Here is a 25100-nt window from a genome sequence, read left to right on the forward strand (position 1 = left end):
TAAAGCAGGAATGCCAGAGCGGCGCCCCATGGCATTCGTACAGTGCAATACTAAACCGAAACCGAAACACAACAATGAGCTCGTGCAGAGGGCACGGAGGAAGCCAAGTTTCGGCGCAGTTGCATTTTCAGCGCAGCTTAAGAAACTAGGGTCTCTAGAATTACGTATCTATGTATTTTCTGTTAAAGGAACACACCACCTAATACTTACCTAGTGATGTTGCGCCTCAGATATGCGTAATGTTTGCTTTTATTGCGATAGCAATTATATGGACAGTCTCGGCTGGATTTTGCCGTCGCCGTCGTCATGCACCGTATATGTATAGGTATGTATATATATGTATATATATATATATATATATATATATATATATATATATATATATATATATATATATATATATTATGAGGTCTTGGTAGGGCAGACGTAGTTTATTTGGCCCGAAGACCCGGCAGCGAACAGGCACGATCAACCCACACTGATGATGATGATACACGACGAAGATGAGGATGCATAACCAAATGCATCATGATGGTGATAATGTACACATGAAGAAGATCTGCATAATAAATGCCCACACTAATTCCCCCCACGTGAAAGCGGCCAGCCTGGCCGCTGGAGGTCAAGGAGAGGAGGAACGTCGTATGAAGGGCTTGATGCGGGAGACGTGGACAATCTCGGTAGTACGGTAACGGCGGTCTGCTGGGGTTACAAGTGGCGTCACGCGATAATTCACAGGTGAAGTCTGTTCCAGAACTGTGTACGGCCCGATAAACCGTGGCTGAAACTTCTCACACAAACCAGGTGTGCGAAGAGGCGTCAAGAGCAGGACCTCGTCACCGGGTCGGAAAGAGAAAGCACGATGCGCTGCATCATAAACAATCTTCCTGTCTTGCTGTCTGGCTTCGGTATTCAGGCGAGCACGCTGGCGGCACTGGGCGAGTCGTGAAACGTATTCCTCGGCAGAGGATGGCGACGGATTTACGTTGGAGGTAAAGAAAGAAACGTCCAGAAGGGAAGTAGGGGAACGTCCGTAAACCAGGTAAAACGGTGAATAGCCGGTTGTCCGCTGAATGGCTGTGTTATAGGCCAAAGTGACGAATGGTAAAATCGCGTCCCAGTTTTTGTGGTCTGGTTGAATATAGGCGGAGATCATATCGGCAAGTGTGCGATGAAATCGCTCGGTCAGGCCGTTAGTCTGAGGATGGTAGCTGGAAGCGGTCTTGTGAGTGGTGCCGGAGGATCGGAGAAGTTCGTTCAATAGTTGAGAGAGGAAAGCCTTTCCACGGTCACTGATCAGAACACGCGGAGCGCCATGGCGGAGTATAATGGCTTGGAGAACGAACTCGGCAACTTCAGAAGCAGAACCAGTAGCCACAGAAGATGTCTCAGCGTAGCGGGTCAAATGGTCCACAGCTGTCACGATCCATCGTTTGCCGGCGGCAGTGACTGGAAGGGGGCCAAAAAGATCGACACCTACAACTTCAAATGGTGTCGCGGGACACGGAAGAGGCTGCAGTTTACCGGCAGGACCAGATGTTGGGAGTTTTCGACTCTGACAGATAGTGCAGGACCCGACGTACCTGGCTACGCTAGTAGTAATGCCAGGCCAGTAAAAACGACTTCTAAGGCGGTCGTAGGTTTTATGAAAACCGAGATGACCTGCAGTCGGATCATCGTGGAAGGCTGTGAGGACGTGAGAGCGGAGAGAGCGAGGTAGAACGGCCACCCAGCGCTGACCGTCAGGATGGTAAATTCGGCGGTACAGCACGGAGTTGTCGAGCTTAAATTGCGAGAGTTGGCGACGTAGCCGCGCGTTAAGTGGACAGGAAGTTCCAGAGAGATGGCCCATGATCCGTCGACAGTACGGGTCAGCTAGCTGGCGAGAGGCAAATTCTTGGTTGTTGTCCGGAGGCAGGTGGTCTATAGAGGCCAGAGAGGGGACCGATGTAAAAGTGGGCTCGCAGTGTTTGGTATGCGAGGCGGTTGCGGAAGCGCCGAGCGGGGCCGTAGGTAGCGGGCAGCGAGAAAGAGCGTCGGCGTCTTGATGTTTTTTGCCACACTTGTAGATGATATCGAACTCATACTCCTGAAGACGCAGAATCCAGCGACCGAGGCGTCCCGATAAGTTCTTGAGTGTGGAAAGCCAACATAACGCGTGGTGGTCAGTAACAATAGTAAAATGACGGCCGTGCAGATAGGGACGAAACTTCTGCACCGACCAGATGACGGCCAGACATTCCTGCTCGGTGATCGTGTAGTTCCTCTCGGCTGGAGAGAGTACGCGGCTGGCGTATGCAACGACTCGCTCTCGCGAAGAGTTGTCGCGCTGCAGAAGAACGGCGCCTAAACCGCGGCCGCTAGCGTCTGTGTGCAGGAGAGTCGGAGCAGCCTCGTCAAAATGGGAAAGAACAGGATCGGTCGTGAGGGCATCCTTCAACATGTCAAAAGCCGATTCACATTCCTGAGACCACTCAAAGGGCGTACCGGAGACAAGTAGCTTGTGTAGTGGTGCAGCTATGGAGGCAAAGTTTCGTATAAATCGACGAAAGTAAGACGCGAGGCCAAGGAAACTTCGCAAGTCTTTAGGTTTCTCAGGGCGAGGAAAGCGAAGCACCGCAGCGGTTTTGTCGGGGTCAGGGCGTATTCCGTCCTTGCTCACGACATGACCGAGGACTTTAATGGACTTGCTGGCGAAATGGCATTTCTTGGTGTTAATTTGAAGACCAGCGCCCGCAAGGCACGTCAGAACTTCATCCAAGCGTTGCAGGTGTTGAGAAAACGTTGATGAAAAGACAACAATGTCATCTAGGCAGCACAGGCAAGTCTTCCATTTCAGACCACGCAGCACGGTGTCAATCATACGCTCAAAAGTTGCGGGTGCGTTGCATAGCCCGAAAGGCATCACGTTGAACTCATATAGGCCGTCCGGAGTGGCAAACGCTGTTTTTTCTTTGTCATCTTCGTGCATGGGGATTTGCCAGTAGCCGGAACGCAAGTCGAGGCTCGAAAAGTATTCCGCGCCTTGTAGGGAATCAAGGGCGTCGTCAATCCGTGGCATAGGGTATACGTCCTTCCTAGTGATCTTATTGAGCGCCCGGTAATCGACGCAAAAGCGTACGGAACCATCCTTTTTCCGCACCAGAACAACGGGAGACGACCAAGGGCTGGCTGAGGGGCGGATTATGTCCCGTTGCAGCATGTCGGCTACGTTTTCTTCGATGATTTTTCGCTCGGCTAGAGACACGCGGTACGGGCGGCGGTGCACAATCGATGTTCCGTCGGTCTGAATGCGATGTGCTGCAGCGGTAGTTTGGCCCAAGGTGGACGAATAGGCATCGAAAGAGGTTGCGTGCTTGGTCAACAAAGCAACCAGCTGCTGCTTGTGCGAATCTGTCAAGTCACTGCTGATGACTGCTGTAAGGGCTGAGGAAGAAGTACGATCAGCAGTAGAGTGGCCTTTGGAGCAGACAGGCGTAAGGGGCACGACGCATACAGGCTCCGGATCGGCAACGCAGGCTACCGTGGTGCCCCGCGGAAGTAAAATCTTTTCCGATGTTGCGTTCGTGGCGACGACGAGAGCTGAACCATTGTGGAAGCGAACGACACCCGATGCAAGAGGTATGCCTTTACTAAGGCAGCGGGGTGACGGGGTGACCAATACGTCACCAGAGTCGACGTCGTTGGACACAACCGTTACGATTCGCTGTTCACGTGGTGGCAGCTCGGTATCTGTAGCAGCGACGAGGCGAAGTGGCTTGTAGATGTCGTCGCCGAGCGAGTAGTCTGTGCCGGTAAGGTGGACGACACGTTGGCCACAACAAATAGCCGCGGAAGCAGACGACAGAAAATCCCATCCTAAAATGAGTTGGTGAGAGCACGGGTACAGCACAGCGAACTCTATGTGGTGAAGAATGTCATCGATTAGTACGCGGGCAGTACACAGAGCGGAAGGGCGAATTGTGTTCCCCTGGGCTGCAACCAGCGTAGGTCCATCGTAAGGCGTCATCACTTTCCTGAGACGGGCACACAAATCAGCACGAAGAACAGAAAACGTAGCACCAGTGTCCACCAAGGCATCGACGTGCACTCCTTCAACTATTACAGAAATCATATTGCAAGGGCGTGCTGGAGGAATTTGAGTCCTGTGTGTGAATGCAGCTTTTCCTCCAAAAACTGCATCGCTTAGTTTTCCGGATGGTGGTCAGAGGTGAGGGAGGCAGGCCGAAGCGGAGACGAGGAGCGACGGAAGGGCGAAGGTGAACGGCGTCTGGTTGGCCGATAACTATTGCGCACTTCACTCGATGCGGGCGGAGATGGTGATCGACGCGGAGGTGACGAATAACGGCGGCCTTGGTAAAAGGCTCCTCTGGGGAAGTCACGCTCGCACATGTCGTATCCTCGACGCTCATCTTGCTGGCGCTTGCGGCAAAAGCGTGAGATGTGGCCGCGATAGCCGCAATAGTAGCACGTAGGGCGAGATGATCGCCAAGGCGGGTAGTAGGCAGGGTTTGGGGCACCGGGTGATAGCGCAATCAGATGGGCAGAGGAGGGCTCAGCCGGCGGTGACGGGAAGCTCGCAGGGGGCGCGGCAGCAACCGACGCGTATGTTGATGGCTGCAACGTCGAGTTGGCGTTCCCTAGAGGTGTGGCAGCAACTTGCGCGAATGCTGGTAGGAGGCGAGACGCAGCGGGTTGAATGTGCGCCGAGTGAGTCAAGGACGCTAGCTCCTCCCTGATGACATCACGCAAGGCCGTGCCGGAAGGCTGACTGGGACACAGTGTAGGCACTGAGAATCCCATGGATCGCAATTCGTCACGTATCAGTGCCCTTATCATGCCTCGTAGGTCTGCGTCCGTTGTAGACCGTGTTTCGTCACTGTCCGGTGGGAGGCGAACAGACTCGAGTTCGTCGAGGCGCTGACACGTTGTGACAACTTCAGCAACGGTAGCCGGATTCTTGATGGCAAGAGCATTGAATGCGACAGTTGTAATGCGCTTGAGAATGTGGCGTACCCTGTCCGACTCTGACATTGATGGATTGACACGTCGGCAGAGCGCAAGAACATCCTCGATGTAGGACGTGTACGACTCGCCGTGATGTTGTTTCCGAGCCTCGAGGGTTTTCTTGGCGAAAGCCGACCGAACGGCCGGTGTGCCAAAGACTTGGCGCAGCTGTTCTTTGAACGTAGCCCAGTCGGGGATGTCAATCAGGTGGTTGGAGAACCACGTCTTCGCCACACCGGTAAGGTAGAAGGAGACGTGAGTTAGGTTGTACGTGTCGTCCCACCGATTAGCAGAACTGACACGCTCGAAATCGTCCAGCCAGTCCTCCACATCTTCTCCGCGCAGACCAGCGAAGAGATGAGGTTCGCGCTGGGGGCTGTTTACGACGTGTGAAGGCGTGGCTTGCGGTGCCAGAGTAGGGACGGCAGCAGCAGCGACCTGCTCGTGCTGTGACATATTGCTGCACAGCTGGCGCAAACGGCGACCTGAGCGAAGCTCCAGGAGGTAGAGCGGACGAGTAGAGGATGGGGGATCCAGAAGCAACCTCCACCACGTATGAGGTCTTGGTAGGGCAGACGTTTATTTGGCCCGAAGACCCGGCAGCGAACAGGCACGATCAACCCACACTGATGATGATGATACACGACGAAGATGAGGATGCATAACCAAATGCATCATGATGGTGATAATGTACACATGAAGAAGATGTGCATAATAAATGCCCACAATATATATATATATATAAGCCCCAAAGAAAAATAATTCAGAAAAATGCTTCCGAAGCGCGGGATCGAACCAGGGACCTCTTGCTCCTCAGCGAGTGGCGCTATCCACTACGCCACGAAACGCAAATCCTCCACGTAGCTAACGGCGAGCGTTATATACACTAGAGCACTGCACGGGCCGTAATTCTCGGCCCAGGCCCGGCCCGGGCCCGGAACTTGTTCAAACTTACCCGCCCGAACCCGGCCCGGTGACTCAAAATGATACCCGGGCCCGGCCCGAACCCGAGAAAAAATTTCGCCTACCCGGCCCGGCCCGGCCCGACCACAGATCAGGCCCGACTGAGGCCCGACCCAGTAATCTAGGTGGTGTTGCCCGAACATGGAATCGACAGCAAGTTGTTTTAAGTGGCAAATATCTACGCTTTGTTGGCGTATGTTTTGGCTAACAATTATACTTCACCATACGATAATTTCTGGTAAAAAGGGGCTCACGGTGCAAACAGTTGAGCGGACATATTGGATACAATGATTGTTTGTTCGGCAGTGGTTTACCGTACCCATTTTTCTGCAAATACACTGGGGATCATGAAGGGCGTTTTGTAGCAGACATTGTAGCAACGAAAGTGATTTGCAGCACGAGTTCACTTTTGAAAGGGAGCACAATAACAACAAAGCATGGATTGATGGATGGATAAACTTTATTATGGTCCATCGGAACGTGCTCTAGCACGTTGCGGGCCGCTCCGACATCGGAACAGAAAGACCGAGTCTCTCTGCTGCGTCGCAGGCCCGTTGGACAGCCCATATAGCTGTTCTAGCGCGGAGGTGGTAATAAAAGCCTCCCATTTGGACCGCGTGATGACTTCGCCGCCACGTAACACGGAGCACCGCCAGAGCATGTGTTCTAGATTAGTCTGGCAGAGAACAAAACGCTCACTTCACTTTGTTTTTATTGCACTATAGCCTACTGAAATTTATAGCATGCTGTAACCACAAAGCCAATCGTGCACCCTTCTCGATTTGTACCACCTGTTTTCACCATTGTAGCGCCTTGCCACAGCAAGAGAAACAGAAGGAAGAAACCAAATTTGTGATCGTTGTTGCAAATACACTAATCTAGGTAAAGGTATCGAACCGCGTGCACCACGTGTATGCGTATAAGCAGCCGAAAGGAAGAAAAAAAAACTTTCTCATAGCATTATTTTCATACACCACACCACTGCTAGTATATACAGTCTATAAGTTTCTTATGGCATACTTTATAGTTTACTTCTTCACATATTATTGTGCGAAAAATCAAAGTATCAAGATATTCGTGCTTTAAGCCCGTCATGCCATGTTGCATCACATATCCTGCCGCGCTAAAGCTTCTTGCACTACTCGCGCTGGCCGAACGGGCGCACCACATCTGCCTTGCCAATTGCGAAGGCGTCGGCAGTCGTTGTTCTTAACTTCCACCACTGGAGCAAATCTAGGATGTCTTTGTGGAGCTCTGTAGAATGAATATGGCTTGTAGCTCATCCCTTCACTTCTCTCGTTCCCGAACGTCGTGCCACTCTTCAATGTCATCCATAAACCTCCTCTTTGAGGGCTTCCCCTTGCAATTTTCAGCAGTGCATGTTATGCACGGTTTGGACCGTGCTCGTTTTTTTTTTTCATATTATAATGGCTTATGCGTTCCCAGCGATGTTTTACCGGTAGAAGGTGGCCATTGGACTACGCGGTTAGGACTGGCAGGAAGTGGACGAAGCGATTTCAATGTATTTTCGGGGTTCGTTCGAGTTTGGTAATAAAGGCGCGACTAAGCTTCTCGAAGCTAACTCATTAGATGCATATGGTTCGAGGTAAAGGGACATCATCCGGCACGAAATCTGTCATTGTCCTTTTTCAAGCCAGATATTTTGTCAAGCGAATATACTTCACACCACGCCTTGTTTAATGGACCTATTCTGTTGCTGCACATTCCAACGCTGTTGCGGCAGTATCACGTAGCTCTCGCACTATATAGGGCCTCAAACACGCGGCTCGCGGACCTCTCGCTAGCGGCCCGCCACCCGCACATGACTGCCTTGATCCCATTTTTTTTCTTTATAAGTATGTTCTTGAGATACACAGGCATCACAGATCGAAAGGATATTTTTCGTGAGGCGCCCCCTGCGGTCACCGTGTGTTGATACATAACCGTGAAACAAGAGCTATATTTCAGAATCGGCGTCCAGATTTTAGTCATTATGGGTGATACGAAATGACTGGTTCCCCAGACGTGAAAGAGAAGAAGAAGAACAAAACTTTATTTTGAGGGAATGGGTACAAAAGGGGGTACTCAGGAGCCTGTTGGTTGGGGCCCCAAGTCCAGGGCCCCACTGGCTTGCGCCGCTCGCCTAACTTGACTCAGAAGCGCTAATTGCACCTCTGGGTCCGAGCTGGCAAGTTGTGCCTCCCACTGCTCCGAACGTCCTACAATGTTGCTGCCTAAAAATGAGTTTAAATTCGCTGGCTTTCGGTCACACTCCCAAGAGATGTGATATAAAGTTGGCAAACCGCCGCACCACGGACAAGTGTTACGGTACAACGTGGGATGTATTTTACTGAGCCGCGATAAATTTGAAAAGACTCCCGTCTGCACCTTGCGGAGATCCGTAGCGTCTTCCCCTTCAAGCGATTTATGGGGGGCACTATATTTTTGCCGTGTGCTCCGCTGGTAAGCAAGAATGTCTTTTGGGGCCATTAAACGTGAAAGAGAGACGCCCGTTTAATGGCAATACTACAGGCGAACTGCTGCGCCGACCACGTGCACGTGCCCTCGATGTCCCTCGGTTTCCTCTTCTTCGATAGAGTCTGGCACGCTCCAAGCTGCCCCGTTCCGCACTATTTTGCAACAATGGGTATCGATATGATGTGGGACTCCTGCCGCCAAATCCCCTTCAGAAATGATCCCGTATGTGAGATATGGGAAAGGTCTGCTGTGAAATGACGGTAGTTTTAAAACCTGTTCCCCCTCCCACGCTCCTACCTTCGTCATTGCCCTAGCCCTTGCGGGAGTAAATTTTCGTGAATTCGGCCCGTTAGCTGAGGTGAGTTTGAGACCCCTGATATGGCGGAACAAGACGAAAGCTGAGACATTAACAATGTGTCCACAAAAAGCAGGTTGTGCATGTCCATCTCGCGCCACATGACCACTGGGAGCCGTCACAGAGTCACAGAAAAAGAAAGTGTCTTTAGAGGGATTCTATGTGCAGTCCTTCTTTAGAGGGATTATATGTGCACGGAGAGAGACTCCGTGCAGTCCTTTCGTTTTAGAGGGGGGTTCTAACTTTCAACAACGTTTCCCTGCTTTGTAGCTCTGTGATCGCTCTTGCGATGACATCTCATAAGTATAATTTTATTATATTACATTTATTACTGCGATTACAGAGTAACATTTAGGAAATAAAATAATAACGAAAGCAAATAAAGCACGGAATAGCGAGATGTTACATATAAGCGGCTGGTCTATTTACTTTTAGCTCGCCCGTTTCAGATAAATCAAGTAGCTCATATGCAAGAAGCAAAATAAGTTCAGTACTTATCCATCATAAAACTTCTCCAAAGAGCTTACCCCACATAGAAAAAGCGTTTTTTCGAGATAAAATGTGGGGCTTATACGTAAGCACAAAACGATTTTCCTATTGTCAGTAAATTACTCTTTTACCAATCCAAAAGCACCACGCTCGCCGCGACAAGACTCTTGGTAAGAGAGAAAACTCGCAGGAAAATGCAAGTAACCACGCCAACTTGAAATTTACGCACCAAGCGCCGCGACGTCATAGATTCTGATGGCATCTACTGGGCCCTACGTAGCTTATAGTGGGTAAAAATGAAGTACATTGACCTCTGAGGGGCCTTAACAGAATTGATATACCAAGTTTCTGTAAATTTCGTTGAGCCAAGGTCCCCAAAATACGACGAATACACTTTAAAATCCATGACGTCACGTGCGGAGATTTCAGATCGAAATTTCAAAATGGAACTTTGACCTTGATTGCCTCCTTTGTTAATAGACTCACTGATGGTGAAATTAATGACGTTCGGATTCTCTATCGGTCTAAACCGATTCAATGTTTCACTTTAGGGGCCCTGTAAGCACGGAGCAAAGTCCAAGCTCGGCCTGACCCGAGCCCGCCACCTCAAACACGGGCCCGGCCCTAATCCCGGAGCTTCAGGCCCGAGCCCGGCCCGGGCCCGCCGTGAAAGCTACTTTACCCGGCCCGGCCCGGCCCACGGGCCGGGCCGGGCCCGGGTTTCCGGGTAGGCCCGAGCCCGTGCAGTGCTCTAATATACACACCCTTTACCGCTGGACGGACTCAGAGACGGCTGCGCTTATAAGCGTTTCTTCATTACCAGCGAGATGGCGTTAGGAGCGCGACGGGCGCATTTAAAAGTCGTCGTCGGCGAGCTCGCTCGCTTCATCTTATACTTGCGCAAGGAGAACCTTGCCCTTCCGCTGTCTGCTCGCGCGGCTTTCTCGTGCTGAGGGGAAGAGGGATGTTTCACTGGTTTCACGCTTTCACCGTGATGTCCGCGCTCATGTCACGGAGTGTACGAAAGCCACTCGAGCTCAAGGGACGCCGCACAACGAACAAACAGAAGATGAGCGCGAACTATCAAGTGTCACAGCTCGACACTTGAAGCACGCTAGTTTCCTTCGCTGCTTCGGCCGCCTTTGCAACAGGAGCGCTGTTCAAACTGAGAGTATTCATTGGCGAGCCTCACTTCATATAGCATGAGTTTCTTGCTATAGCATTCATTGCTTTTTGATCAACAATGTACACAAGTATGAACCTAGTCAGCCGTTCACGATGGCTGGCCCTTGGGCAAGTGGTTCAACTTTGGCCGAGTGGCTGAATCGAGGGACGTGCCGACAAACAGAAAGACAGACCAAAACTTGTGCGTTTAAGTTCCCCAAGAAAGACTATCGTCTTTAAAAAAAAAGAACGCGCGTTGGGAGCCTCAACGCATGGCCGAGTAAAGCGAGCACACGGTAGCAATGAACGCTTGTAGCGTTGGGCAGCAACGGTAGCGCAGGAAAAAAGTTGGCCGCGTATCTGCATGCTTCGCTGCAAATGTCGTCTAAAGACGATAGAAGAGGCGCTGCGTGAGATATGGACGCCATCTGGAAATACGTCGGGAAACATCAGTGCTGTGTTGCGGGCTGGTAGTCCCGGCGCAGCAGCAGACGAAGACCGGCGGTGACGAACACGACCGGCGGGGACGCCAGCCAGCCCGAACACGCGATTTTGCGCGAAGCGCTGAAGCATAAGAAACGTCCGCAGTCAACGAGTACTCTCCACACACTCTTTTATTTACACGTCGCCTGGGTATAAGGAATGCCAGAGCGGCGCCCCATGGCATTCGTACAGTGCAATACAGAACCGAAACCGAAACACAACAATGAGCTCGTGCAGAGGGCACGGAGGAAGTCAAGTTTAACGCGCCGTAGCATTTTCAGCGCAGCTTAAGAAACTAGGGTCTTTAGAATTACGTATGTATGCATTTTCTATTAAAGGAACACACCACCTAATACTTGCCTAGTGATGTTGAGCCTCAGATATGCGTAATGTTTGCTTTTTGATCAACAATGTACACAAGTATGAACCTAGTCAGCCGTTCAAGATGGCTGGCCCTTGGGCAAGTGGTTCAACTTTGGCCGGGTGGCTGAATCGAGGGACGTGCCGACAAACAGAAAGACAGACCAAAATTTCTCCGTTTAAGTATCCCAAGAAAGACTGTCGTCTTTAAAAAGTACACAATCTACCACTATACTACCACTGAATAGGACCATGAGGCGATGCGAAGCCGGAGCACTTGCACGATCGCGTTCCGTTGGCTTTGTTTGGGCATGCTACTGACCTCGCGTCGTGGAACGCGAAGAGGAACGCTACGCGTGTCGTGTCTTCCCTCTAGCCTTGGTGTTAATTCTCACAGGGCGAGCGAGGAAGGCAGTCGTCAGGCGCTCGAGGGGAGGAGCATAGGAGAGGAGAGAGGGGGAGGGGACGCGCATGCGCTGGCGCTCATCGCGGCGTTGCGCAGGAGAGGGGCGATGCGAAGAAGCGTTTCGGCTTGTCGAGCCCGCGTTCCAGAGGGGGAGTGGGAGTGGAAGAGGGACGTGGAGGAAAAAGGGGGAGAGGGTAAGTGGATAGGGCAAGTGGAGAGGGGTTTGGGAGGAGGTGTGTGGAGAAGAGGTATGTGGAAAGGGTTTGCGCATGCGCAGTAAAGGCCGGTTCACACCGCCGACTAGCAACGGTCGCGCGACCGTTTGCGACTGGCGGTCAAAAAGCGACTCAAAGCGACCGATGTTTACACCTGCGTGCGACCAATATGCGCCGCCATATAGAATTCACGTCTGCTCATATACAGCTTGCATTGCCGTTGCCCCGTAAAATAGGCTGATGTCCTGTTCCTGCGCACGTGATTAGTTCAGAGGTCTGCGACTGCAGTCACACGACTGAAAAATCGAGCAGCGAGCGACTGAGCCAAAGCAGTCGCTTTGCGACCAAAACGGCCATTTGCGACCGTTTGCGACCAGTCGCTTTGCGATTAACTTAGTTGCTCGACCATTGCTAGTCGCCGGTGTGAACGAGCCTGAAGGGTGGTCACGCCGCACACCACCACCAGTTTGTGCTCCGCCAAAAGATACTTCTTATCTAAAAAAATCACAGCATATCCACGGCGTGAATGATGATGAGTGGGCGAAGCTGCGGAGGTTCATCGGTAAACCGTGAATCTTCCGTGAATTCTGCCCAGTACATCATCACCGACGTGAGATCGGGCGCGTTTATACTAAAGGTTCGATGAGAGTTATGATGACTTGCAGCTCACTTTAAGTTTACATGTACGCTGTGAATTTTCATTGTTTAGAAAACCATTGCTTTAGAAAACATCTGGCGTCTTTCGTTAAGCAGCTGGCGTCTTTTCGTTTTGCTTTAGAAACATCTGGCGTCTTTTCGTTTTGCTTTTAGAAAACATCTGGCGTCTTTCGTTGGTTTATTTCATCAATCAACGGCGTTTTGAACAAAATTTTTATTTTTTAATCACGCACAGGAGAAATCTCACCAGGCACTACCTTGGAGGTAAACAATGGCTGCTAATGGGAATGAGAGACAGAAGAAGTCGGCTTTTAGCTAACACTTACACTTCTACTTCTACTAACGTTTCCTACTGGAACTTGCCAATGGCTGCTAATGGGGAATGACAGACAGAAGAATTCGGCTTTTAGTTAACGCGCACGCTGCGAATTTTTTATTGTTCAACAACGCACAGGAGAAATCTCCCACCGGCACCACCTTGGAGGTCAAGATCTGGTACTAGCGTTAAGACTGGTTACGCACTACGACGGGGACGAACGGGTGCCGCTTTAAGAAGCTTCGCCCCTAAAAAGAATATGGCAGCACATCTCGACGCTTGTTGCTTGCGCCTCGAAATTACGAAGTGACCATCATGAGCTGTGTGGCCCGCAAGTTCTAAACCAACGCTTGTTTTTCTGTTATATTTGCGTTTTCGCGCTTCGACAGCAATGTATTCGTGTCTATTTTGCACTGTTTCCAATACTCGCTTTTAAACTCTCCGGTACAATGCTTAGCAGGCGTGGCTGAAGAAACAGCTATATCTCAATAATAAGGACAAAGCGTACCTGATACTTTGTCCTCAGCGTGAGATGACACAACGCAACAGCCTCTTCCACCGTTTATTTCTTGCTGTCAGGACCGCGGGCGAGTTGCAAGCGTGAGTTCGCATCGAAGCGGGGGATCGAATATGGCAACGTGCGCGCTGTCATGCTTGTTCATCATCAAAATTATCGGCATTTACCGATGCAATGTTTAAATGCTTATGACCTACATGCGAGTCTTGATTAGCATATCACGTATTGCTGCGACGTAGCACGTGCGAAACAAACGAAGCTTTCTTAACCTTCTCCAATGATAATGCAATTACAAACAGAACTATGCATTGCTGCGCAAGCGTCTGCTTTGTTTACACCTCTTAGCTTCCACGCTGCTGCAACCAGCTTGTGAGATGGAGTATAGGTTGTTGAGCGAACGTCGGAGCACAGATAACTACGTAGGGCCATTCCTTGTACGTCATCTCCTCCATCTGGAGGCGCGCGCCTGCGAGACTTGTAAGCGGCGTTCTGTTTGAAATTTCACCTCTTTCCGCGGCGCGTAGCGCTGCAAATTTTGGCAGACGTGATCGTGAGTGCCCAGTGCACTTGTCAGCTCGAAATGCTCAGACATGGTGAGGAGCCCTTTATAGTGAAGCTGAAGCATTTTTTTAAATGACATTATAATGGGTAATCACAGTTTGACCCTTGCTGAATTCGAAAACCGATGTGAGAGTTCTGAAAGTGAACGCAAACAGCACTTCTTGGCAAAAAACAGCGGCTGCAGCTGCAGGGCTTCTTGAGATGCTGAGCGAACGCAGTGACGTCATCTTCGGTGTGCCGTGTCATCTGCAACAGCAGCACTGTTAAAGCGTGGCCTCCGCACTCCGGCAACGCGCGCCGCCGGAGCAAGTCACAGAGACCACGGTTGAAGATACAAGGGTTTAGCCAAGGGTTCCGAAGAGGACGTAGTTCCGGTTAGTTCTTTCTACGCCCACATTTTAGGCGCGTTCGCGTGGGCGAAGCAAACCAAAATTTTCTTTCGCACATTTTAAAGCTTTTTCTCCAACAACCGCGATAAAATTGCGAAATCGTCGACAATAATGTGGATCCTTGTTAACCACAATGTTTTACTGAATTCTAAAACCACTTAAGTTTCGCTTTAATTGTTCTTTGTCTGTACATCTCGTGCACTATTTTCTAGCGCTGGGAGTGTGGTGTGCGGGCGTGGTGCGCCGACATGATCAAGAGCGCGATGACGTCATGGCTGACCGCCTTCTCGAGTAACTGAATGCGCTCCACCGAAATGAACATGTCCATTAGATGGAGAGCTGAGTATTAGATGGAGAAAGCTCCCTATGTAGGGCGCCGCAGACTTGACGCGATGGCCCAGGTTCCGGCAGCAGGTAATGGCGGAGGGGCAGGTATGAACAGTTGGCGTGCCGCTGCCATCACATGGCGCGGCTGTGGCAGCACTTGACTGCGCAGAGAAATGGGGGTCACCTTTCGGGGCCTATGCCGTATGCTACGCCAGACGAGGCCTTACAAGCGGCAAATGAGGCCCCACGTGCTAAACGCGGGAGCAAGGCTCCCCGCATGATGATTAAGAATGACCGGCGAGAATTTCATTATGTCAGATCTGGGCTCCGAGGAACTCAATGCTTCACATTTCAAATGGAGAAAGATGAAGGCACTCTTTGCCTTTAATGTGCGACCGAAATATGTGACAAATGTGTAACGTACTTTCGCCTTCAAGTTTTAAAACGCGGGAAAGCTGCCGCGTTTTTGCTGCAAGCGTGATTTCATGGTAACAAACATGAAATATTGTTTCCAGGCGAGGAGACACATCAGGGAAAAATTGGAAGCACAGGTATAATCGTCCTGATCCCACGCCTTTTCCCGCTAGTTATTTTTGTGTCTTGGGTCGAGCACGCACAACTAGGCCAACTGTTCTTTTAGTGCGCTTAATAATCTTGAATTCATATGGTGTTGCAGTAATCCGAGGACAACATGCGGATACTTCTGTATTATTCTTCAGCGTATCTACCAAGTATAGAGGAGGGTGGCACATGCGGTGCAGGTTGCGTTTGTTCCATTGAGTGCGTCAAGTGATCTTTAGCGACGGAGTTTTCGACATTGTTGCTAAAAACGACAATTGAACTCGCGACTTACCGCGTTTATTGTCCTCATGGCGATAGTGAGAACTGCACAGAAGCCTTCGATGATCGAAAGGAGGTAGATACAAGTGAATGCTTCGGAAGCCGTAAGCAGGCGAGTCGGGTCCAGAAGAGCCAGCGACCCGTACATTACGATGATCATCTGCGAAAAATAAACACGCTCCTTAGCCTATTCTGCCCCCCAGAATGGAAGAACACATAACAACATAAAGCATGATTAGTGCCCGCTTATAACAGGGGATATTCAAAATGCACAGCGCCATTTGTCGACAGTCCCATAAGCTCAATCCGCCATGCTTAGTTGGGTGCGAAAACAAAACCAGTCGCCTATCGCAGCCTTTTAGGTGCCACCTACTGGTTTTTTATCTTCGTTCTGCGATGCCTTTCCAATACTGCGTGCGCTGCTCAGGCAATTAGGGAGCCCTGACAATGCCGGTAACAAGGTAACAAACACCATAGTTAATCGAGTTACCTGAACCATCGAGTTACCTGAATTCATCAGTTACCTGAACGAGGAAAAATAATGTGGCAACGCGAACTTGTTTCGTGAACAAGATCGGCACTGTGCCTTGGTTCGGAAATGATCGGCGCGCGCAAAAGCATTCTTCAACCTCAGTTCTTATTTCTCCGTGCAATTTAGTTGCTCGCCTGCACAATGCCTCCTTTATAAACATGCCTGCGGCGTCGCTGGCTACGCCATTGTCGCCGCCCTGCCTTGAGTTGTGGTCGCTTGTCGAGAGATGGCGCCACGTACTGCCCTAATGTTTTTAATGGGGCTTACGTGGTGTGACGTCGAGGGGGTAATGCGCGCATGCGCAAATGTGTGTTGCAAGCGGCCACCGCAAGGATCGCGAGCTACTGCCCTCATTAGAAGCGCGGAATGAGGGAAAGGGTAGGGCAGGAGTTTTTTGGCTCACACGGCAGGCATCTTTCTAGAGGAGGCGTTGGCCTGCAACATAAGCCAGACATTCAGAACAATATATTGCGATATATGCATTTTAAGACAGACGGCTGACGTCGCACACGTGCGAGAGTGCATGATTGATCAACATCAGCTTGTCCGGGTTGTAGATCGATGAAAGCTATGATTTACTTATGTAAACGCGTTTAGGCAGTGTCACAGACGCTGCTGCGCGCGTCCGCGGTAAATCAGTGCCGCCAAGCAAGACTCGATCAGTGCAGATTCCAACAGACATCTATTTGCGAGCTTCGCAAGGCGGTATGCGCCGAAGTACATAGCCCGCATGCCGCGTCTGCCGTTCGCTTTACACCCCCTTATCTCTCCCCTTTTATTTCTCTCTTGCTTTCTTCGGTCAGCGTGCGTTGAGAACACGGAGCTGAGAGTTACAGAGCCGTACAGTAGATGGGGCTGTTCGTTCGGTATATCTATAGAGTTGATGCATTTTGTCCCTACGGGAGCAGAGTTGCGCATAGGTCCGCCATGAAACTTGAGTAGTTTCTCTTCCTTGGTGTTGTGTAGGGCAGGAGCGCGGCGTAACCCGCGGCGGGCCGACGGAGAGGCCGAACGACGGGAGGGCGCGCGGAGTGACGACGCAGAGACCAAGCTCCGGCGAGACTGACGGGAGACTGCTCTCCCGCGTTTATTGCAGGCGGTTTTAAGGAGCGAGAAGAAAGGCTATTGGTCCGCGAGGCACGGGTCACATGACCGGCATGGCCACGCCGGATTGGTGGTAGCACAGAGGCATGGCAGAGACCCAGCTCCCCCCAGTAGCATGAATAGAAAGCACAACAGCACTGGTGTCTCAGCATGGCACCAGGGGTCGCACGACACAACATCGTCCCGCCCTGGGAAGAATTGCATCCTTATACAATTGTAACTGTGGTACATCAGGAACCACTAAAAAAAATTCACATTCAAGTTCTCCTAAAGATGGCACCTGCAATATGCAGAAGTTCAGTCCTAGATGTACATATTACCACCTATGTTACACACACAAAAAAAAGTCACTTCACCACGCCAACACAAGTGCCAGCTTGCACTATGCACGAAAAGTTCACACAAACACTAGACCTCTGCGGCTATACTGCGGGCCTCTAAGGCAGTATAGCCCCAGAAGATGCGGACTACTTTAGTCTGTGATGTAGTCCTTCAAGTGGGCTGGGGGCTTGCGCGTCCGCTGTGGGCGACGTGACCCAGTCCCTGCAGGAAGACTGAGAGTTGCGGCTGTCAGGAGCCGACTTTGAAGACCCGTCCCCATCTCTCCCAGAAGAACTTGGCGGATTGTGGCTGCCATGAGCCAACTCTGAAGACCCATTCCCATCACTCCCAGGCAAAAAACTTTGTGGGCTGCGGCTGTCTTGAGCCGACTTTGAAGACCCATTCCCATCTCTTCCCTCCCCCGTGTTAGAATTTGGTGCATTTACTGTAGGTGAGGAGGAACACCCAGGACTTTCCTCCTGAAGTCCCGATGGTTGATCCTGGGTCGCAGGCATCGGAGTGTGCACTTCAGCCGGTGCGTCGTCGCACTGGACAGCCGGGGCACTAGGAATGGATTGCCGAGGCAACAGCTCTGTATTGGAAGTAGAGGGAAGATTACCCAAGTCATCGTAACAAGAGAGGAGATCTGCATCAGTGATGGGCTCAGAATGAGGCATTAACGGAAGGGATGCTGCAGCTACATGCGGAACGAGCGTTAACTTTGAAGCATTCCACTTCCTGCCATCGCTGAGGAGGAATGTGGACGGATTGACTTGTTGTAGGACTGTAAGGGGTCTGCTGAACCTGAATGGACCTTTCGTATGTAGCTTAACCTTTACCTTATCGCCTACTTTAATCCGAGTTTGTTTGGCGCCCTTGCGCACATCTACATAGGACTTAGTATTCTGCTGCTTTTGCTGAACCTTTTCACGAAGTGCTGAAGGAGAGGTTTGTGGCAAACCCGGAAGCTTATGTTTACTGATGTCTAAGGTTGATCGCGGTTGGCGACCGTGAAGCAGAACAGCTGGTGAACAACCAGTAGTAGAATGAGGAGTGATCCTGTAAGACCCTAAGAACTCTGTAGTGCTCTGAATGACATCTTTCTGTTGCAGTTTAGCTACCTGAATGTGTTCCTTGAGAACACGGTTAAATCTCTCTATTAGCCCGTTTGCCTGCGGGTAATAGTTGGATGAGAAGTGATGGACGATGCCTCTTTCCTTTAAGAAATCGTGAAATTCTCTGGACGTAAACTGGGGTCCATTATCTGTAACTAAGGTTTCAGGGAGACCTTCACGGCTGAAAGCAGCATTGAGCAGCTTAATGACGTCTTGCGTCGTGATTGAATTGGTAAAAAGGACTTCAGGCCACTTAGAATAATAGTCCATTAAGGTGATAGCATATGTAGGGTTAGGAGCTGTACGCAGAGGACCTATGATGTCCATACCTAACTGCTGCCATGGCTGCTCAGGCCACTGTACTGGCTGAAATGGAGGTACTGTAGTTTTAGCCGACTTATCAGCGAGCTGGCAGATGTGACATTGCCTTACAAACTCTTCCACACACCTATCCATGTGAGGCCACCAATAGCGCTCACGTAGCAGCTGCTTAGTGCGAACAATACCCTGATGCGACTCATGGGCTAACTGCAAGAAAGTCTGTATTAGGACATTTGGAATAACTACACGTTCGCCCCGCATCAGGAGTCCGTCAACGAAAGAAAGCTCGTCCTGTACGTGGAAGTAGGACATCAGTGCTGAGTCTAGAGTTTTTTTCTGGGGCCATCCTCGAGTTACGTAGTGAATGACCCGTTGCAATGCTTCATCAGACGCAGTAGCTGCCTGAACAGTCTGCTTGTCGACTACAGTGGTTACAAGGGAGACAATCTCCTCGTCCTGAACAGTAGAACTATCATTTTGTAATGGAAGCCTCGACAATGCATCAGCCACACGGTTCTCAGACCCTTTGCAGTACTCTATGTGGAAGTTGTAATACATTAGCCTGGCCGACCACCTGGAGATACGGAGAGGACGTCTGCCCGAGTTACCTGCCGCTAGCAGGGCAACTACTGCCTGGTGATCCGTCCTGAGCGTGAAACGCCTTCCCCATAGATAGACGTGCCACCTCTCACATGCAAATAGACATGCTAATGCTTCTCTCTCGCCCACAGAGTACTTTCGTTCTGCAGGGGTTAAGGTCCTAGATGCAAAGGCGATGGTGTGTAACTGAGAACCGACAAGTTGCTGTAACACTGCACCCAGACCAACATCAGAAGCATCTGTCGTAACAACCACCGGTAATGAAGGATCAAACATTTTTACGACAGGAGCACATGCAAGGCGAGCTTTCACTTGTTCAAAGCTGCGTTGCGTATCTTCTGACCAAGAAAATTGTTGGCCCTGTCTGAGCATGTTGCGGAGTGGCTCAACGAGGTCTGCGTAGTGGTGAAGGAATTTTGCGTAATACCCTGTAAGGCCAAGGAAGGACTGAAGGGTTTTCAGGCACGTAGGAGGAGGAGCATTAAGGATTGCCCGAACTTTGCTTTCCATGGGCGATATACCCTCTGCAGAAATTTTATGCCCCAGGAATGTTAACTCCTTCACCGCAAAAATGCATTTCTGGTTCAGTTTCATGCCACTCTGCGCAATGCAGGTTAACACTTTCTTCAAATTCGCATCATGCTCAGACTTTGAGCTTCCCCATACTAGTATGTCGTCCAAGTAACACGCAACATTGTTACAGCCTTGCAAGATACTAGACATCATTCTTTGAAATACCGCAGGCGCGGAGGCTAGACCAAAGCATACTCTTTTAAAACGAAACAATCCTTCATGTGTAATGAACGTAGTTAAATCTCTACTAGATTCCTCTAGGAGCAGTTGGTGGTATGCTGATGCTAAGTCCAATTTTGAAAAGTATGACGCACCATTCAACATTTGAAGCAGTTCATCCACATGGGGCAGTGGGAACCCGTCGACGACGATGGCCTTGTTCGGTTCTCTCAGATCGACGCATAGGCGGATGTCCCCGTCCTTCTTACGGACGACCACGAGTGGCGACACCCATTCGGATGCCGACACCCGCTCGATGACGTCGTTGTCCTCGAGTCGACGCAGCTCGCTGGCGACTTGTTGCCGGAGCGCCAGAGGCAGGCGACGTAGCTTGGCGGACACTGGTACGATGTCCGGCCGCCTCTTGACCCGGTGGACGTAGTCCCTGACAAGTCCCAGCTCCCCGTCGAACAGGTGCTCGAACCCCGGAGGCACACCTGCAGGAAGCTGCGAGGAAACGGGTGAAGCCAGACGACACGTTAGCGTTGCGCCGTCGATCAGGAGTCCCAACTGCTGGATGGCGTCGAGCCCCAGCAGTGAAGTGCCGTGTGCGGTCACGTAGAAGGTGACAAAGGCCCGCTTGCCATGGTGCTGCAAGTCTGTGCGGAAATACCCTAGGACCGGTATGCGGTGCTTCGAAAAATTCTGCAGTTGGATGGACGTTTGGAGCAGTCGGTGCTTCGAAGCGAAAAGCATGTCGAAGTCCTTCTTGGTCATTAATGATGCAGTGGCTCCGGTTTCCACCAGCAATGACATGTGGCTATGTCCTCCGACGATAACAGGGATGCGCAAGTCTCTTGGGCTAGTCGGCGCAGCCTGCACGGACAGGACTGTGGCAGTGCCGGAGTCAGCGTCTTGGACGGGGGCAACTTCTTGCACCGACGCTTGCCGTTTACGGCAGACTGCCGCGAAATGCCCCTTGATGCGGCAAAATTGGCAAGTTTTGTTTTTTGCCGGACAATTTCTGGAATTCGCCAAATGCCCTGACTTGCCGCAGCGAAAACAAGGGCCAACTAGAGGCTTGGAAGCAGGCTGACCATCTTGGCCGCGAACGCCGTCCTGGAGGCGCGCTGACGAGCCCGCGTAGCCATCTTGGACGCGGCCACCCGAGTTGGGGGGGAAGCCGCCGCCATGTTGAGTCACATGCGGGGCCGCCGAGGTAGCCGACCCGCCATTTTGTGAAGCTGCTGCGTAGCCACGTGCGACGCGCTGGACGCTACCGCCGTCCCCGGCGAGCGAGCCGAGTAGCCGTTCATTCGCTCCGAATGCCGCGTTGGCTTTGTTGAGCGCCTCCAAGTCGCGTCCAACTTCTTCGGCTTTCTGCAACGTAAGGCCTTCCCCGTACGACAGTAGCTTGGCCCGTACATGTGCGTTGGCGACTCCGTGAATTACTTGGTCCCGCACTCTGTCGTCGTAAGTGGCGCCAAACTTGCACGAGAGGGCTTTCTCCTTGAGAGCTGCGACGAATTCGAGGAAGGTTTCGCCGGGCAGTTGTTCGCGGCTCGTGAAAAGGTGCCGCTCGGCTAGCACGTTAGTTGTCTCGGCAAAGAGCCCGTCTAGGAATTGTAGCAACGTGTCGTACTCCGTCGCCGCCGCCGCTTCCGTCGTCGACACCGCGCCTGTGCCCAACGCCGCCGGCGTGCTGGCTGTGTGTGGAGCATTTTGGACGCCTTGAGCTTCGAGCTGCTCCTGCGCGGCGAAGTATTTCCGCTGGCCCTCGACACCGAGCGCGCTGAGAAGTGCTGACGCGCGTCTTTCGTCCTCCCAGCCGCTTCCGCCGGCCGCCTTCAGGTGTACCTGGAAAATTTTTTTCCATTTATGCCACGGAATAGGAGGCGTGCCGGGCACGTCGAGGAATGGAGGAAGGTTGGCAAAAAGGGCCGCCATGTGTGCAGGAGGTAGGCAGAAGGCTCAAGCAGGAAGGTGGCGTCGTTCGGTAGCCGGAGCAGGAACAAGGGAATTGCAGGCCGACGCCAATGTAGCAAGCAGGAAGAACAAAGCACCGACGTGCAGGAAAAATGCGACTCGAGGTGAGTGTCACTTACGTCGTGCTCTTCCTGGCGTCGCCTGTTGAACCGGGTTCAGTAACTCGTCGCCATGTGTTGTGTAGGGCAGGAGCGCGGCGTAACCCGCGGCGGGCCGACGGAGAGGCCGAACGACGGGAGGGCGCGCGGAGTGACGACGCAGAGACCAAGCTCCGGCGAGACTGACGGGAGACTGCTCTCCCGCGTTTATTGCAGGCGGTTTTAAGGAGCGAGAAGAAAGGCTATTGGTCCGCGAGGCACGGGTCACATGACCGGCATGGCCACGCCGGATTGGTGGTAGCACAGAGGCATGGCAGAGACCCAGCTCCCCCCAGTAGCATGAATAGAAAGCACAACAGCACTGGTGTCTCAGCATGGCACCAGGGGTCGCACGACACAACACTTGGACCAGCAGAAAGCACATGTTATTTAATGCGCTTGCCATCAACTCACCACAGAACTCAGGGCACTGTAGATGGCATCCACTGTTCCATTGATGATGTTGACTTTGAGAACATGCTTTAACTCCCGCTCCCTAAGGCGCTTCAGAGAGTCGAGATGACTTTGTTCCCAAGCATACATTTTCACGGTCCGTATGGAACTGAGCAGATCCAGCATGCTCTTGAGCCGGTCGTCACGAAGCTTCATACTGCGACGCTGCGGAGGAAAAAAAAGGAGAGAGAAATTCGGCGGCATGTTACACTCTCTGCAACACTTCAGCGAAAGGCTTCTCCGCACTATAGTCCGTGACAGCTTAAGAATAAATATAAGCTCCACCCATGAGGCCGCATTGCTCATATTTGCATTCCTCTGCGCTACAAACGAAGTAGTTCCTAAACAATGGCAATACTTTTCACGCATCTGAAGATTATTTTGCAATACTGCATTGGTATTGAAGTAAAGGAAGCAAAGCTAGACAAAAAATTGTCAATGCACGGAGTTCAGCGTGAGCTTAACAATATATCTGTTCTTTAAACCGCATCCCCCGCCGTGGTCATCTCGGGGTCTACGAAGAAGTAACATCTCAAAGGCGATACTTCTGCGCTGTACCAATTTAGGTATTAAAACAAAGAATGCCAGATTTGACGTAAAATTTAAAATGAAGGAATCGTTTTTCTACTATTTCACAAGACAAAACATCGACATTATTCACATTTGATAAGGTCGTTTGTAATTTCTTTTTACAAAACTTTCGCCGCAAGCTTCCTTCATGTCTGCTGTGACTATGGCAACCGTGACTCAAAGCGAAGCATGGCGAAGTGGTCTGAGATTGCCTTCGTGAATTTCGACTCTTGTCTTGCCGTAAATACAGCACTTATGTCTCTAGTCACCGTGCTTGTTATCGTGTTTGAGGTAGAGCACTGCACGGGCCGTGATTCTCCGCCCGGGCCCGGCCCGAGCCCGGGACTCGTTGAAATTTACCCGCCCGAACCCGGCCCGGTGACTCAAAAGTGAGACCCGGGCCCAGCCCAAACCCGAGAAAATATTTCACCTACCCGGCCCGACCGCACATCGGGCCCGACACGGGCCCGAGCCAAAAAATATCTAGGTGGTGTGGCCCGAACATGGAATCAACAGTGAGGCGTTTTAAGTAGCAGATATCTACGGTTTGTTGGCGCATGCTGCGCTAACAAGTATGCTTTTCTACGGTAATTCCTTGTACAAAAGGGCCTCACTGTGGTAACAATTGACCGGACATACTGGGTACGATGAACGGTTTTTGCGCAGCGCCATACTGTGCATAATTTTTCTACAAATGCAATGGGAATCATCAAGAGCGTTTGGTAGCAGGTATTGCAGCAAGAAAAGTGATTTGCCGCATGAGTCCAGTTTCAACAGGGAGTGCAGTAAGAACAGAGGAGACAGAGAACACAACGCTCTCTTCACATTGTTCTTATTGCGCTCTCTGCTGAAATGTAAAGCGTGCACTACCATCAAACCCAATCGTGCACCCTTCTGGATATGTAGCACCTGTCTTCAGCATAGTAGCACCTTGCCACAAAAAAGATAAATATAGGGGATAAAAGCCAAATTTATTAACTTTGTTGTAAATACGCTAAGCTAAACAAAATTTATAACAAACTCTGTGCACCACGTGTACTTTTCGAAATATGTAAAAACAGCCGAAAGGACGAAAAAAACAATTTCTTATGGCATGATATCCAGTTATCACACCACTGCTAGTTTATACAGTCTATAACACGAAGAACTTGTATCTTTATTTATTTATTAGGGGCGAAGCTCCTTAAAGCGGCACCCGTTTGTCCCTCGTAGTCGTAGTGCGTAACCAGTCGTAATGGTAGTACCAGATCTTGACCTCCAAGGTGGTGCCGGTGGGAGATTTTTCCTGTGTGTTGTTGAACAATAAAAAATTCGCAGCGTGCGCGTTAACTAAAAGCCGAATTCTTCTGTCTCTCATTCCCCATTAGCAGCCATTGGCATGTTCCAGTAGGAAACGTTAGTAGAAGTAGAAGTGTAAGTGTTAGTTAAAAGCCGACTTCTTCAGTCTCTCATTCCCATTAGCAGCCATTGTTTACCTCCAAGGTAGTGCCTGGTGAGATTTCTCCAGTGCGTGATTAAACAATGAAAATTTTGTTCAAAACGCCGTTGATTGATGAAATAAACCAACGAAAGACGCCAGATGTTTTCTAAAAGCAAAACGAAAGAACGCCAGATGTTTCTAAAGCAAAACGAAAAGACGCCAGCTGCTTAACGAAAGACGCCAGATGTTTTCTAAAGCAATGGCTTTCTAAACAATGAAAAT

The 25100-nt window shown here is 50.8% G+C and overlaps 2 protein-coding genes across 2 annotated transcripts in view; both read right to left on the reverse strand.

Annotated features, from left to right (window-relative positions):
- LOC119406721 (ATP-binding cassette sub-family C member 2) overlaps positions 1-22986 on the reverse strand; it is a 197075-nt gene extending 174089 nt beyond the window's left edge. Inside the window, exons 1-2 of the mRNA XM_049420186.1 lie at positions 22790-22986; positions 15541-15687 (exon numbers count right to left, since the gene is read on the reverse strand). Of these exons, the coding sequence (XP_049276143.1) occupies positions 15541-15687; positions 22790-22984 (342 nt within the window). The 5' untranslated portion in view covers positions 22985-22986. The remainder of the gene's footprint in view (positions 1-15540; positions 15688-22789) is intronic.
- Positions 17500-21043, reverse strand: LOC125760206 (uncharacterized). Its single transcript, XM_049419976.1, has 2 exons — positions 20408-21043; positions 17500-18076 (listed from the first exon to the last, which is right to left on the reverse strand). Exons 1-2 carry the CDS (start codon positions 21027-21029, stop codon positions 17631-17633), a joined length of 1068 nt encoding a protein of 355 aa, XP_049275933.1. The 5' UTR covers positions 21030-21043; the 3' UTR covers positions 17500-17630.
- Positions 22987-25100: the final 2114 nt, after the last annotated feature.

The sequence above is a fragment of the Rhipicephalus sanguineus genome, chromosome 10, assembly GCF_013339695.2.
Source record: "Rhipicephalus sanguineus isolate Rsan-2018 chromosome 10, BIME_Rsan_1.4, whole genome shotgun sequence".
NCBI classification, from domain to species: domain Eukaryota; kingdom Metazoa; phylum Arthropoda; class Arachnida; order Ixodida; family Ixodidae; genus Rhipicephalus; species Rhipicephalus sanguineus.

Coding starts and splice junctions, on each gene's coding strand:
- LOC125760206 (XM_049419976.1), bottom strand. CDS start 21,029: ATGACCAAGAAGGACTTCGACATGCTTTTCGCTTCGAAGCACCGACTG. Junction 18,077..20,407: donor ACTGCTTCAAATGTTGAATG/GTGCGTCATACT, acceptor CTTCCAATACAG/AGCTGTTGCCTCGGCAATCC.